Below are 16877 nucleotides of genomic sequence, written 5' to 3' on the forward strand. Positions count from 1 at the left end.
ACAAGCAGCACACGACCCGGAACCCTGGACCCCAACACCTCCGGCCCAAAGCTCGCTCAAACGGTGACGCGGCAGCCTCCTACTTTCAGAAACCCCCATCTGTCCCACCATGTTACTCAGATCCCATTAAAGGTGTCAGCTCTGATGAGAATTGTCTTTATCTTGTTGTTATGTGTTCTACCATATGTTCCTGTCTTCTCTTAGAAGTTAGGCATGGTAGACGATTAGAGACATTCCTTTGACAGGATTGTTGTTTAGACCATTGTAATCTCAGGAGCCAGTCGGGCAGGGGGTGTTAAACACCTATTATAAACGGGAGATCAGGGTGGGGTTGATGAGCTTATTTGCATGAAGAATGGGAACTTTGATCTGGCCACCTGGGAAGATAATGGAGAAGAAGGACTGTACCAACACCAAATGGGACTGGAAGAAGAGGATGAGGTCATCCAAGCAGAGGAACTGGATTGGACTGTATGAGCATTGATAATTTGCATTTGTGTTTCTATAAAAGACTGGGCCAAGGGATAGTTAGGTGGTCAGACTTCATGCCCTGGTAATGCACTCTGTTATTGTAGGGTTATGAACTGGCCCGGAGCTCTGTAATATTTGTATCTTGAATTGGTTCTGTTGCTAAATACATTTTGAATTGGCATTTTTCTTCTTGAAGTCTTCATTAAAAGAACACGCGGATTAGTTTCTAGATGGAGAAGGTGAGATGGTTCTGTTCCCTCTCACAGGATGTTCGACTTCACCCAGTACCCGTGAAGAGTAGCAGAAACATTGTTCAGTCCATTTTTTTAAACAGCATAAAAAAAATTATATCCTTTCTTTACTTTTATTCCACTGACAAAAGGTTGTATAACATGCTTAGAATTGGATGAAGGTGATGGTCTGAACATTCTGTGACTTCAAAAGTTGAGATCCAACGAAGTCAAAAACTGAACTAGTAGGAACCGGAAGAAATACACTAACACAGATGTACAAACTCACACAAGCTTGGTCGATCTGTCAGACAGAATGATAAACAGAGATTTCAACTGTAATTCACCAATCTAACAGTCATATAAAACTTCTAAAGATTAAGGGCAGATTTCTCTAAAGTGAATAAACAGACCAGTGCCTCATCTTAAACAGCCATTCATGCTGAAGAAATCTTTGTGGCAATATAAAAAATACTGCTGCTATTAAAACTCTTTGCACTGCTAATTTATGCAACTAATTTTAGGCAAAAATATTTTTTAACAGTCAAAGTTGGTTTTAAATAGTTGAAACTACTGCTTTAATATTGATGGTCAGTGGTCTGGTTGTTTTCCTAAGAGAATACTTGTTTTTTCTTTCCAGGCTATTTCCTTCCTAACCCCACTGGCGGTGATATTTGTGGTGAAGGTCATTCAGAGGACGGACAGGACAGAGATTAAAGAGGCATGCTTGGGTATGTGAAGAGAATCATTTTGAAATGTTATGAATACAGTATAAATTTAAATTTTAAGAGGGCTCCTTGGGTGTTTTCAGTGGAGCTGTGCATCATTATTGCTGCCATGTCATAACACTAGATTAAAGGTGATGTTATTGTCACTGCCGCTCTTCTGCTCTTGTGCTGAGGAGGAAAATTCTTCCATACCCATCTGATATTTCTCTACCATTTTCACCTGTTGCTCCCTCCTAGGTTGTATTTAAGCCACAGCAGTGCATTCTTACTTTTCCAGACTGTTATCGCTCCATGCCTGACTCTCCAGCACTTTCTTGCCTTGTGTTTATTTGGACCGTTGCCCACCTGTGGCTGTGCGGTGTTTTCTGCATTCCACGGAGGCCCGTGATTGTTTCTGTGCTGTTTTCTATAAGTATTTAATAAAGCCTTTTATTAAACTATTCGGAACTGCTGTGTTGCAAGTGGATCCCACCACACCCGTGTCAGTTTTGAGTTTAATTAAACAGTAATTATACACAGTGAAGTGGAGTCTGTGAATGAGATCTTTACCTCTCGGGTTAATGTGGTGCATGCATGCTTTATTTTGAATAAAAGAACATGGTAAAGATCTACAAATGGAACTTGTTGTTTTATTTTTATTCTCCCAGGTCCCGTAAAGGCTGTGGTGACTCTTTTCCCCCACATTTTAGCTCATTTGCTATTAGCCACCATGTTAATCTTCATTTTCAGTTGTGATTTACAACATCACTAATAAACCGTTTTCTAAAAATGACTAGATAAATTGAGTTGATTCTTTTCTTTGAACAGCAGGACATTGTTTTTCTAGACTAGTTTATTCCATTCACATAATGATCCTAAATAATCCTGCATCTCCAGCATGATTGGCAAAGGTGCTGAGGAGGCAGGAAGTAATGGCGGTAATAAAAAATCATTGGTACAGTAAGCACAGGCACCTTTGAGGCCCAGAACAAACAGCACTCACAAGGAGGAAAATGCTGCTGTGGCAAAGTGTCAAAAATGGCCAGACTCAGACTTTAAATATGGCAGAAGAGGTTGGAGCTACAGTGGAAATAGGACATTACAGTTGTTCTCAGTTGCGTTGGTATATTTCTCAGATCTGAATAGAATTTCTTAAACTGCTTGTTTAATCTTTACCTCACAGTGTCACATCAAGAAAAGCAATGCTTTGGTTCATCCATGCAAATGATTATGTGCAATTTTCTGCTGTTTCCTGTAATATAGCATGCTCAGGCAATCTATATACAGTGGTTCCAGAAGGGGGACATCTGTAGGTCTGCAGTTCACTTTTACCTTGGTTCATCACACATATCATATACTTCCTGTCCATCCCTCTATGTATTCCCATTTAACAGGTAAACATCTTTTCCTGCTACATTTTGAATATTATCAATTGATTATATCATGTTGATCAAAATGTATTATAATCTGTCTCTGAACAGTCTCATCCCCCACAACATTTAGGCTTTAGTTCATCACATAAGTCTTTCCATGCAAAATGCTTGAACAAGTTGCCATAACAGATCAAGCGTATTTCTATATGTGCAATAGATCAACCAATGATCAACCAGTTTTCTGAAATAGCTCCAAGGTGCATCTCATGAGCCATCAACTGTATCGATGGAGTGCTACGCATTGGTACAACATCTGACTGTTAAGGCCGATGCCAGAGAGGAGACTGAACCCTCAATGCAGACCACGACCAGAAACATCTTTTCCAAATGGAGGTTTATTACAAACGAAAAGAGTACCAAACAAATCTTGCAAGTGTCGTCCAAATGAGAGCAGGCAGGATTCACAAAACGAGGCTGAGCGTGGCAGGTGAGGCTGGACGCAAAAGGTAATCAGAAAAAGAGAAATCCATCCAACAAGCTTCTTGCTATAAGAACAAGCACAGGAGCCAGTACACAATTACTGTACGATTTGATGTTTGAACAACAAACAGATGGTGCATAGAGGGACAAGCCAGAGTTAAATAATGCCGAATCTGATGAGCTGGCAAGCAGCAGGTGAGAAACTCGGGAGGAGGGGTTGGAGAAATCTGCCACACCCAGCCTGCACAGATGAGGGAAACAAGCACAAAAAGGAGGGTAGGGAAACAAAGCAAAAACAACTCTGACGTCCAATCCTACAACTGACAATGGAAGGATAAGGAATTAGGTGGTATCAACAGCCACAAATAAGAAAGAAGAAGAGGAGTGAGGCTGCATGGCAGATGAGTTGGGAGGTAAAACAGAGGAAGAGGCAGAAGAGGCTATCTCAACCCTGAATACCCTTAACATCATCAGTCAATGGTTTACAACCACAACAGGATGCTGATGGAGTTCCCCTCACTCTACTCCCCATTCCTTGATTCCATTGAGGGAATTTTCTCAGAATGGAGATGGACAGTATATGATTGCCAGGCACATCCGTAAATGACCCTTCTGGTTGCCATGGATGCAGAGTGTGAGGACATCACATCAGCTGCCTGCAGAGGCTGGATAAGACACTCTCAAAGATTTTTTTCCATGCTGTATCTCAAGAAAACATATTCATTGTGATGTGGAGGAGAATTTGTGGCTCCGATTGGATGAGAGGTGAAATGTTGTTAAAAAAGTAAAACAAGTCCAGTAGAATTTTCTTAAGCCAAGAATTCTCTTCAACCTGGAGAACTGAGAACATTCATCAACAGCTACAAAACTGCATGTACAGTTTTTCCCCAAAGGAGATTGCTCTCTGTTCAGATTTCTACTTCTACTACTTCTCTGGTATCACAATGACATGGTCTGTCAATGAATTATAGTAAAAAACAGTCAAAGCTTAAATGTGAATTTTGTTCAATCTCATACAATCAGTCTCCTACTGACACTAAGTTGTAACCTACAATTTACAATAACTTTCATCCAAACTTGAGCCATAATTTACATCAGAACATACATAGAACAATATTTTTTTCACATCATGCTTAAGCAATTTGACTGTCTAACACAATGAGACAAGGATGTGCCATGTCTATGTTCATTGACACAGATATTTACTTTTGAGAGATGAGCTAATTTTGAGCAAGAAACTGGCCTTCACAGGTAATCTGTATTGTTTTAATAAATGCACTTACTGTTTGGCAAATGGCCAGGAGGATTTGAGAAATGCACCAAAGTGACTGTGAAAAACTGTAATACATAGAGTTATGCCAGATTAATGCCCATCATGAGGAAGTTCTCTGTGATTCTAGTCCAGCTCGCTATCGTGAACTGAACCTGTCTGCAAAAGAAAAAATAGTTAAAAATCTTTAAACTTCCAGACATGTCATCATCCCAAAAGAATGGGCCAGTGTTTTTCTTTATTTCTGGTCCGCAGCAGGTTTCCATGGTGCATTCAATCTGTTACAGGTAGGGTGTTCAACTTTCCTGCTGATTGCCTAGATCAAATTTGTGGGCATGAACTGTGGCTAATAATGAGCCACCGTGGTTAGAATTATCGCCAATCAAGTAATGTACAGTTATACCACAGTGCTCAGCAATACACTAACAGCCCTCATTACAAAACTGGGAGTGAAGTGATTGCTTCACAGTTACACTGGCTCTAAGTAGATGCCATCATTTAGCCACCCTTAGTCGTACTTTATTCTTCACAATCTAACATCTGTTTGGATATTTCCCAACTTTGAGAAATCTTTTCCATGTTCTTGTCTTGCTACTTCCGTCCTGTGAACATACACACTATTGGCCAGCTTGTTATGCTGCCGGTTAAGAATCTAACAATTCAAAGCTCATTTTTTGATGTCATGCCTCAAAGGATGGCTGAATACAAATGTAATAAATGTTTGCTAAGTATTGTATTAGTGGCAGGCCAAGGCACTTACCAATAAAGCCGCTCAGAGTAGAGTGTGATGAAGAGGATAACAATAGCTGTAAACTACAAAATGTGCTTGTTTGCTTCACATTGAAAAAAAAATATGGAACACATGAGACCAGACTTTGTGTTTTTCAGACCTGGGTGAGTATGTTGTGCGTCGAGAGAGAGAGAATCTCCCGAAGTTAAACCTGTTAATACCACAGTAACTTTATTCACTTTTTTATTCACTTTATTGTGGTTATATTAGCATGCTGCTTGTACTGTTTAGCTCATGGCACCACTGTGAGCCCATAGACCTACTGAATTATTGACTTTACAATGGACCTGGGACTGTGTTTAAAATGTGCCGGCTGCTGTCACCTGTGAGAAACAATAACAGTCTTCATATATAAATCATTATTCTATCTATTGTCGTTCAAGGAAAATACCCACAAACCTAACAGACTATTATGTTAATACTCTATGTAAGAAGAGTGAACCATTTGTTTTTTGATTATTAGGTTTGAAAATGTTTCACCAGTCAACAACTATCATTGCTGCAAGCTGCTTATTTGACTCTGTCATCTTTGTGCTCCAGCTGTGTCCTTGGCACTTGCTTTAAATGGAGTCTTCACAAATACAATCAAGCTGATTGTTGGCAGGTATGCTACTAAAACATAGCTGGTCAATAGAATTTCTTAATCTGAAGATTAAAAATAAATAAATCATCCTTTGTGTTTTCAGACCCAGGCCTGATTATTTCCAGCGCTGTTTCCCAGATGGACAAGTCAATGAAAAGATGCTGTGCACTGGAGAGCCAGATCTGGTCTCAGAGGGACGTAAGAGCTTCCCCAGCAGCCACTCCTCCTGTGAGTACCATCAAGCCAAGAAAAAATGCCCACAATCCTAAAAAAGAATGTTGACACTGACCCGTATACTTCATATCTGAGCCTATTGAGAAGTGGAAAGTCTGGTGGATAGGTCAGTCCAAAACAAGTTCATAATATTTTCATCTGGGTGTTGCTTTAGCATCAGCATGTTGATTGCTGCAACTATTATAATGAATCTGATGCAATTCTTTGATTCAAGCTTATTCAATCCTGTTAATCTACTGTATACATTTTTCTGTGCTACTAAAAAGCTGTACGGAATAAGCATGACTCTGGCAATATCACAAAAACATTGTAATGCAAGCTAGTTTTTCTTCAGTAGGGCTTAAAATATTTGTGTGTTTAGTCCAATGTCAGGATGTGCTAAAAGTGGTTGATTTTTTTTTTTTGTGGAATAATGTTTGAGCAAGTGGCTTTCATTTATTTAATTTGTGATGGATTTGTCTGAAAGACAGACATTGGAAAACTTAAGAAAAAACACAATATGTCAGTTAGCAGACACAGTCTTGGACATGTTATTTTAAAAATGGAGTGAGATAAACTAGAATTACCTGCAGCTTAGGAATTTTGCATTCTCAAACTTAAACTGTTTTCTGTTGTGTCCACCAACCTGTCTACTTGATTCAATTTTTGATTGTAAACTTGTTAGAAAACAAACTATTAGAATGGTATATGAAACATTCTATTCTCGCAACTTGATCCCTTTAGACTTACTGAAGAATAAGTGGCAGACAGAGTTAAATAAACCAATCACAGATGACATTTAGCACAAAATAATACAGGGAATATACTCATCTTCCATATGCCTGTTCTCTATATACTGTAGCTAGGAGGCTGATGTAGTATCTGAAGCCTGTGTATCTATTCTGTGCATGCCTTTACTTCTGTAAGGCCACAATGTGTTTAGCAATGCAACGTTGCAAACGTCCTCCTGCACTATAACTGCCTGACTATTACACACTCTTCATTCCTTCCATGATGTGATGTTGCAGAGATAAGGGTTTAATCTGAATAATAATCACACGAGTCACTTTTCTTCCTTCTTTTTTCTGTTCTCATATCTACCCTCCAGTTGCATTCTCTGGGCTTGGCTTCACTTCCTTCTACCTGGCGGGAAAGCTTCAGTGCTTTACAGATCAGGGCCGAGGTCGCAGCTGGCGCCTGTGTGCCATGGTGTTGCCCCTCTACAGTGCTATGATGATCGCGATGTCCCGGACTTGTGACTACAAACACCACTGGCAAGGTCTGCAAACGCTTTCAGATGAGTGATCAAGCAACATTTATTCTTCCTAAAGTGCCTATGATGAGAGAGGTATAAAATGTATATAATTTATGTAATCTTCATCAACCTTGCCAACAGCTGTTCTAGATTTCTGCAAGGTGGAGGTTTAGGCTGGACAGCATCTGAGGAGCACAGCATTGAAAGTTGCATTTTCATAAATGTTGCATTCACTGTACACTTTGTGTAGGAAGGTGCAGGATGTTCTGGCCAGTTCAGCTTCCATCAGTAATAGACTCAGCATGGATTCCCTGCAATGTGCCAAGGTTGTGGAAACAAATGCCGTGTAAAACAGCTGAAACATAACACACGCCTTCAAATTTCTTGGTTCTTTCTTTCTGTTTACAGGCCTTTGTTGTTTTTGTGCAGAGTAACTAAAGTCAGACCACGATAAAAGTGTTTTTATTTTCCAGAAGCGGCCGATGGGTGGTGTGACGAGCAGAGAAAGGAGGGGATGAATCAGAATTCTAGAATTGCATTTCATTGTTTTTGGTTTGTTTTTCATCAAATACAAACTGATGAAATGACTGTACACACAGTGTTTAGGTTAGAGGTTTTGAAAGACTTAACGGGTTACTTTTCTTACAATTAAAAAGTAATGCATATTATCTGTTGTCAGGGAAGAAGATTGCTGCATCAATTTCAGGTTTATCTTAATCAACTTAGTTTTAAGGCAACTAAAGCTTAAAAAAGAAAGAAAATACATGAAACAACATACATCATGGTTTGATAATGATAGAGGAGAAAACTGCCTATGCGGTGAGGTGTGAGAGGGAATGTGTGGTAAAGCGATGACAGTTCTGTTATACAGTGTTAATTGGCTAGAGAGCCATATGTTCTGGAGAAGCAGGGCAAAGTCAAGCCTTGTTAAAACAGGAAGTGTGCACCTTAAAAGAAAAGTGTAGGTGAAGTACAGAAATGTACTTGATGAGGACTGATATCCTGAACATCCCTCAGCAGAATGAGTTGCTATTTGTGCTGGACATCTCGAGTGTGGCCAGCAAGCTACTGTAATAAAATGCGTCAAGTCACAGTATATCAGATTTAACTGGCAAGAATTGATGAAACATTCATATTCCTAATATGCCCCAAGTAAGCCCTGAATGGGGAAAATCAATGTTGCATTATAGTTTATTTCATGCTGGAGGAGGGACGTAAGCTGAGAAGTATGAAATAATTGAGCACCAACCTTTGCTTTAGCTGCTGGAGCCATGTGATAATCATGCCATTTGATCTACACAGCTATGCAGGCTAAATATTCTCTGTGATAGATGATTAATTATGACATAGAGACTAAAAGAAAAGTTCCCAGTGGAAGAGATTCATGGCTTTTTCATTCAGTGTACATTCCCAGTACAGTCTTCAGCCAGGCCTGATGAACGTTCAGTAGAACACCAAGCAATACCTTAGATGTTTTTCCTCAAAACAGGTATAACTGAAAATAAATGTGTTTTTGGGACATTGCAGATGCCTTTGTGGGAGGTGTGATAGGGTTGCTGTTTGCATATATCTGTTACCGCCAGCACTACCCACCCTTTCTGCACATGGACTGCCACCTTCCTTATGCCAGCCTGGCTACCATCACCCACACGCCACTGCATCTGCCGGATGACCCGCAGCCCACCGACAATGCCACCACCCTTCCTTTGGAGGGCTTGACAGAGGGGCCTGTATGACTAGTGGCCACCGCAGAGACTCCCCCAACACCTTCACCAAGCCACCAAACCCACCTCCCCATTTCCAGTGACTGACTGACTCTTCATTGAACAGTCCTATGCCACCACTCTTAGATTACTGTTTTTATGGCTTATTTCCTTTTTTTAAAAATAATTTTGATTGCATCAGTAGTCCTGGAAGAATTTCCATTTTTTATTGTTCGACCAAACCCACAAGTCCATGAGGAAATGAGGCTGGCTGGTAGCCGCAAAATTAAAAAACTTATATTTTTTCATTGGATTCTGTTCCTTATTGAGTCTTAGTTGGTTGTTTGTTACAGCTAGTTTCAGACATTTGGTTGCTAAAGAATGACCCCGACAAACACCAATTACAGCAAACATCAGAGTTCAACCATTACAGCATTTGATGCCTTTCAACCCTTAAAGCTCATTGCAGACTTTTATGTGGCTGACATGAAAACAGCAGATTTTTTTGGTTGCCCATCTCAACACAGGTAGTTCATTTTCAGTCATTGCCCTCTAAAAAAGCCCAGGCTCCTGCAAACAATGAAATTCAGTTTTCATCTTCTATTTTCCTCCTCATTCCCTGATTTTCATGACAATGCAACAGATGTTCGCAGAGGCTGCATAACACACAAACCAAAAAGTTGAGCCCACTCAAAGCAATCAATAAAAGGCTGGTAGGCGTGCTTAATAGGACTTGGACAAGGGCTCACATCTGATCCTGCATTTATCCTCATTAGCTGAGGTCAGCCTCTGTTGATTCTGATTACATTAGCACCACACAAGGTGTCTCATGGGATGCCTGGGTACTGCAAATGGCCTCCAGCTCTCCGATGCTCCACAAATAGACAATCAGAAGCAGGAGCAGGTATGCCAGAGATTTTAATCCATCAGTTCACCATTATTTTTGCCCAGCATTCATTTAATAAAAATGGGACATTGAAATGGAAAACACACCAAAGATCTGTTATTTCTCTAATCTGCAAGCTCTTATGTCTCATTAGCAGAGCTGATGCAGGGCCACATTTCTGGGACCCTTTGGACATTGCTTTGGCCAGTACTTGGCCTGTATAATCCTCATTCCTCCTTTAATGTTTGGACAAAGCTGATTCATTGGTATTTAAAAGTAAACCTCAAAATATACAGAACAAGACCAGCCAAGAAAATTGGTTGTTTAAAAGAACTGATTTGCTTCTGTTTCTCTGTGTGTACAGGGTTAACAATGTATTTTTCACATTGTTGCAATAAAAATGAAAACCTTGAAAAGAAATCTCCCCTTGTTACCTCAGTTTGGTCCTGAACATCTCTAACCTCTGGAGGCTCATTTTGACAGCTGATTGTGTTTTATTCTCTTCTACAGACATGCATTTTTGCTTTGGTTTTGAACCTTTGGGTGTCAGTTGTAAAGTGGTTCAAGCTAGAAATAGCACCATTTTGTCACATGTAGCTTCAAACCATGTTCAAAAGAGGGGTGTGTTGTTTTTCAAAATCACTTTTAATGATATTTACAAGATTTTTATCTTAGGAATATGTTAACTACTTAAATGTAAATATTGCCTGCTACCCCTAAATGCTAATTCTAAATCCTTTTTCTCTTGACCACTTTGTCTCTATTCTAGCTGCATAGGCAGTGTCACCAACTCCTTCCATATTTTGTCTGCACTGGAGCTTGAACCGAGAACCCTCCAGCTTCTCAGCCCAGGCCCCAGACTAAGCAAATGCCACCCCCAATCTGAATGCAAATCTATATATTAAATCTAAATCTCTCAAGTAAAACTAAATATTCAGCAAATGGGCTAATTTATACTGCCAATTACAGGGAGTACCCCCTAAAAAACACAATCATGAGCTTGGACTGGTTAGAGAATCAAATAACAAATGAAATGCAACACATCTGTAAATTTACTGTCTAAAACAACAACAAACCATATTTTGCAGAAATTTATGTGCTGTACAACCTACTTTGATGTTTTTGTGTCCTTTCAAAACTAAGGTTTGTCGAATGTCCCTTAAAAAATGAATTGTATACATTGTAAAAATGACAGGTTCCATATTGAAGTGAACAATTTGTCCTATGTAAATTATCATGAAAATCAAAAGAAGTTCATAAAATCCAGAACTTCTATGATGGTATCACTAGCGAGTATTGTGATGGCTACCCAGCTTCAGTTGTGACGGGTGTGGTTGAAGGTGCAGAGGTTATGCATCATCAACCCTCTTGACCCAGTGGAGGAGTCTCAGGTGGTCCAACCGGAGACTATCTTGTTCCCCGCACAGACTGTTCCTGCTGTACGTTTGTTAATGGTGCGAGTCTTGCTGATTCATTTGAGCAAAGATTTGAGAGAAAGAGTCTCGCAGGGGACGAGCGGTTCAACCTTGTTTTCTTCCAGTCAGATTTTGTGTGTATAACACTGGGTTTTTGCTTAAGAGTAGGTTTCCTGCTGTCATTTATTTACTGTTTGGGGGGTTTGGTCTGGGCACATTAATGTATATTTCGTTTACCCGTATTAGCAGTCTTATGGCCCTTTTGGTGTTCCGGATGGAGAATTTTGGGAGCATTCTTCCCCTGTGTTTTGAATTTGTTTTTGCTGGTGTGTTTTTGTCTTAACCTGGTTCTGTCTTGGATGAAATGGGGATGTTCTTGTTGTGGCTTGGACGTGTGTAACAGATTAAGTTGTGTTGCGAATAATAACAGGAATGAATATTAAGCTGCATCCCTCTGAATTGCTGTAAGGCTTGTGTGACCTTTTTTGCCGAAGGGGTTTTTCGGAATTAAAAGGAGAACATGGAGCGGCGTCAGTTCTGCACATGCCACTCAGTCTCCCATCTCGTTTGGCGGTCTTCCTAAATATGGACATTGAATAGGTGAAATCAGGATGCTCAGCTTCAATAGTAAATATGCAAATGTTCATTTCCTCCAGTACATTGGGTTTATTTGTTATTTTTGTTTTTATTTTATTTAGTTATTTCTGTAAACAGCGCAAGCTCCCGGACTTTTATTTTAGCCCCTCCGATCACCGGAAATCTAGATTTGCACAATAGTTAAATATTTATTTACAGCTGAGAGGTTTAGATTTAACATTTGGATTTATATTTAACATTTATTATTTAAAATTAACATTTAATATTTACATTTAGCTATGTTTCTATGATGGCAAATGTTATTAATAATATTAAAAGTGGCCTTTAAAAAAATGACTTTTGAACATGGTTTTGAAGCTAAATGTGACAAAATGTTGCTCTTGTTTTCTTGCATGCACTGCTTCACAAACAGCATGTGTATAGTTTTATTCTATTAAATTCACAAGGGATTAAAATCTTTAATCCGCAAAATGTTTTCATAATTTGCTTTGATTTGGTATAGATGGTTTTGTAGCAGTATTTCTCGCTTTTTCCAAGCAGTGGATGTATCATATTTCAACAATTTTGTAGAGCGAGAGAAAATACTTATATTAGTCAGATATACAAACGGAAGCATTCCTGGATATTCTGTGATATGTGTTGTTTTTCACCTTTACAAGAATTAAACTATACAAAAATATTAAACCACATGCTCAGTTCTGATGATTTAATGTCTGAAGTAACATGGGTGTAAGAATTTTGTCTATGGCATGCAGTTCAATTTGTGAGAGTTTTCTATTTAGAAGCATGCCTGGCCTTGAGAACTATGGGTTGAATTTTGCTGTGTATATATACATATATATATATGTGTGTGTGTGTATATATATGTGTGTGTATATATATATATATATATATTTATGTGAGGTAAAAGGACTGCAGCTGTGTGAAACTTGTCTATAAAGAAAACAAAGGAGCCGTTTGTACCTTGAGTGTGATCGTTCGCTGTTGTACGAACTTTTAAGCTCAATGGAAAATCAATGGAGGGTGTTCATATGAATAATGACCTGCCTGTGCTTAAACCACATGCAAAATTGCAGTTTAGCAGACAGCAGAAGGTGCCTGAGCGAGCTGCATCCCAATTTCAGTTTAGTTAATGTCAGCAGGGGTGCCATCACATTGCAGAGTGCCCAGCACACACGAGGCAGTGCTGTGTATGTGTGTGACTGCAGCTGGTAAACTGTATTTTGTGGTCTTTCTGCAGTTATTTTCACTCTTCGAGTCTCTAATAAATGTTTTTTATGCTGGAAAATGCCTGTTTGCTTTTCATACATTGGGGTTTTCATTTTAGTCTTGGACGGATTTTGCTCAAATTGCATGACAATATTTCCAACTAATTAGAAAAGGAAAATAACTTGGTGCGAAGCAGAAACTCTGTGTTGAGGTGTACATACAGTACGTAACATTCAATACTGAAGGCTCTGTACCACTGAACGCACAGCTTCATTTTTAGAATACCTGAATGCAGCTAACAGGCTGTCCTTGTGTTCTAAAGATCACAGCATTTAAAACAAGTAATAGAACACTTTGTTTTGTTGAATAAAGAAGAACTCAAAAAGGCATTTCTGAAATGTGCCCCGGTTGACGAGACAGTTTGTCTTGGGGCAGACAGTCACAGATATTCACGTAGCACTGTTTGAGTCTGCTCCTTTGAATGAAGCAAAGGCTAAAAACTGGGGAAGCCTCTCCAAAAACCAACCGAGATCATCGGTCTGCACATAAGGGCTGACCTTCCAAAGACTGGGAACTCATTGTTGATAAAGTAAAGGGCTTTTCCAGGAAGACAAATATTCTCAAACGTCCAGATTTTATCCCAGTAGATAATTTGGGACTGGACTATAATTTAGGTCTTACACCGCAAAACCCAGTGTCCAGATGTGCACAGCAACAACAAAGGGATCTACTGACATCACACATGATTATATCTACAGAGCAGATATGATTAACATTTTCTGATAATACACTTTAAAACATGCTTCTGATAATAATAACATGTATCAGAGAATAAACAATTGTTTAGCTTATAAATCAAGTTCATGTAAATGAATCCTTAAACTCCATAAAGTGAAATTAAGCCCTTGCCTCAGCAGGCAAGCTTGTTACAGCAGGCTGCTCCAGCACTCTGGTTGAACAGTCTCAATTATCAATTTCCTGCAGAGGGCATCTGGAGTTGAAAAAATCTGTGCTGCAGTCAGCAGGAGATCATCACAACAAACTCTCCAATGACAACGATCAAAGTATTCCTCCATAAATGCGTAAGTCTAGTGAAATTCTAACTGGGATTTTTTTTTTTTAAATGAACTCTTAACAATTGTTAATAACTTTATTTGGACAGCAGGATTTTTTTTTCTCAAAGAGACTAAATCAAATAGTTACAGATTTCACTTTGTACAGCACTTTGTATTCAAAAATCATGTTACTCTGTTCGTATAGTTCAACGCTGTCAAAAAGAGAGAGAATCAAGTATGGATGATTCTGTGCAGCACATTTGTGGCTGGATTTAAATGCAGCTGTTCACTTCCAGTCAAGAATAAATTAAAACTAGTGTATCTAGTTGTCAGTAGTGTATTCAAAATCCAGAGCCCTAACTGGAGGTATCAAATCAAAATCAAATCAATCTTTATTTATATAGCGTCTTATACAATCAAAATTGTTTCAAGGCGCTTTCCAGAATCCCAGGGCCTGACCCCAGACAAGCAACAGTGGCAAGGAAAAACTCCCCTTTAACAGGAACAAACCTGTTAAAGGGGAGGTATGGAGTAGATACTAATGGGGACAATATTTATTAAATCATTTATTTAAATGTATAGTTTCCAAAGCAATTGTTTTAAAGAAGTGAATCTCGTGTGTAGTGCATATACTTAAACTCTAGAATTACTGTATCATAACTTGCAAGTACTCACTATAAAACACATATGATGCATTAAACTAAGGCAGCCCTCATGTTATCTAAAAGCCCTCATGATGTTCCTGAGATAACTGACATAGATGAAATATGAAACAAGCTCTTCTTTATCAATGCCAGCCATAAACATTTTTTCAACAGCCAGATCTGCCTCCTGTCAATTAAAGTTAACAAACGCAGGTTGAACGTTGTCCAAGTGCTAATTTGTTGAAGGAGAATGGAATTTGTGGCTAATCTAGAAAGATTTATTTGACTATGTAGTCGAATTTATTAATCCAGTGATTAGGCAACTAATAGAAGGAGTAACTCCAGAAAAATTTGTTGAGACTTTTAAAAAAATAAAGTATTTCAGTCTTGAGGACAAAGGAAAGCACCAGAACTGTTAGGAGTTCCTGCTCCTCTTGTTTCTTGTCTGTATTTCCCTTCCTTTGTCTGTTTACTTCCAGGATGGGCGGGGCTGATTCCAGTTTCTCTCCCGCCATGCAATATAAATCAAATCAAATCAAATCAATCCAATCTTTATTTATATAGCGTCTTCTACAATCAAAATTGTTTCAAGGCGCTTTCCAGAATCCCAGGGTCTAACCCCCAACAAGCAACAGTAGCAAGGAAAAACTCCCCTTTAACAGGAAGAAACCTTGAGCAGGACCAGGCTCATGTAGGGGGACCCTCCTGCTGATGGCCAGCTGGGTAGAGAGAGAGGAGAGGGGGGAGGACAGGTAGATGGTAGATGATAGAATGGAGAGGAGAAGAGAGGAGAGGAGAAGAGATTTTTTGATTTTTACAAAATACTTTAATTCACAAATTTACACAGGGCCACAAAACACCCTGTTTAGAAAAACCACAGAACAACAATAATAGTAATAATCATAATAATAATCATAACAATAATAGTAATCATAATGACAATAACAATAGTTATAATAGTAATCATAATAACAATAACAATAGTTATAATAGTAATGATACCACCAACCACAATAAAAATAGATAAATAAATAAATAAATAAATACTAAGAACTCAACAATACAATACAATTTATCCCACCAGGGGGTGTGCAAAGTGCAAAAGATCCTCTGTCACAGTGCATAAAACATTTTTGTGACACCATATGTCCTGGAATTTGCCGAGGTCGTTCATCATTTTATAAAACCCAAACTCTAACGTCAGCCTGCACCGGACATTACAGCGCCATACAGAGGCAGCCTCACTGTCTCCAGTTTTTGAAATTTTGTTCTTCCTGGAGACGTAAATTGCCATTTTTGCCTCACCACAGATAAAATTCAGGAGTTGCCACTTGTTGCGAGCGGCTTTTGAGTTGTAGCCTGCGCCAAAAATAAAAGTTCTAATAGAAAAGGTTTCCTTAAAACCATTAAAAACACCCTTCATGACATTAAAAAGTACAGTGAGCCTCTCACACTCACTGTACGCATGGAACACAGTCTCTCGCCCGGAACAAAACGGGCACTGGTCCGACACAGCAGCGTTCATTCTGGAGAGGAGAGCGTTCAAGGCGACAGCCCCATGTAGGATCCTCCACTGGAGGTCCCCGGTCCTCTTCCTCAGGGGCGGCTTGTAAAGGACCCTCCAGCAGGGGCGGGCTCCATCCCCTCCCAGTCGATCGGCCCACACGCTGGTGCTCTTGTTCGACAGTCCTCTCCTGTTTAGTACCCTCACACAGTCGTTGTACAGGGTCTTCTTATCGACTGCCACCAGGGAGAAGGTCTTTGCTGGTCTGAGGAGAGGACCGTCTAGATTCCCGAGGTGGGCAACCAGCCTGATCTCCGGGAAGGGGTCCTCGCTGTCGGGTTCGGTCCCCTGGCCGTAGTCCTCAAGAATACGCCTCTCTCTCGTGCTGAGCCTGTTCCTCCATAACCGAAGCACCCCCTCAGCTGCCTGGGTAGAGCGGATGCCTAACAGGGAACCCACTGCCTCCGCACCCGTTAGGTCTGGCCCTGCCAC

General features: G+C 39.6%; 1 protein-coding gene across 1 annotated transcript in view; it reads left to right on the forward strand.

Annotated features, from left to right (window-relative positions):
* The window catches only part of plpp4 (phospholipid phosphatase 4), a 39788-nt gene extending 26537 nt beyond the window's left edge, over positions 1 to 13251 (forward strand). Inside the window, exons 3-7 of the mRNA XM_029835559.1 lie at positions 1342 to 1432; positions 5862 to 5925; positions 6008 to 6132; positions 7226 to 7396; positions 8900 to 13251. Of these exons, the coding sequence (XP_029691419.1) occupies positions 1342 to 1432; positions 5862 to 5925; positions 6008 to 6132; positions 7226 to 7396; positions 8900 to 9108 (660 nt within the window). The 3' untranslated portion in view covers positions 9109 to 13251. The remainder of the gene's footprint in view (positions 1 to 1341; positions 1433 to 5861; positions 5926 to 6007; positions 6133 to 7225; positions 7397 to 8899) is intronic.
* The last annotated feature ends 3626 nt before the right edge of the window (positions 13252 to 16877 follow it).

This window comes from Takifugu rubripes, chromosome 4, assembly GCF_901000725.2.
Source record: "Takifugu rubripes chromosome 4, fTakRub1.2, whole genome shotgun sequence".
Lineage (NCBI taxonomy): Eukaryota > Metazoa > Chordata > Actinopteri > Tetraodontiformes > Tetraodontidae > Takifugu > Takifugu rubripes.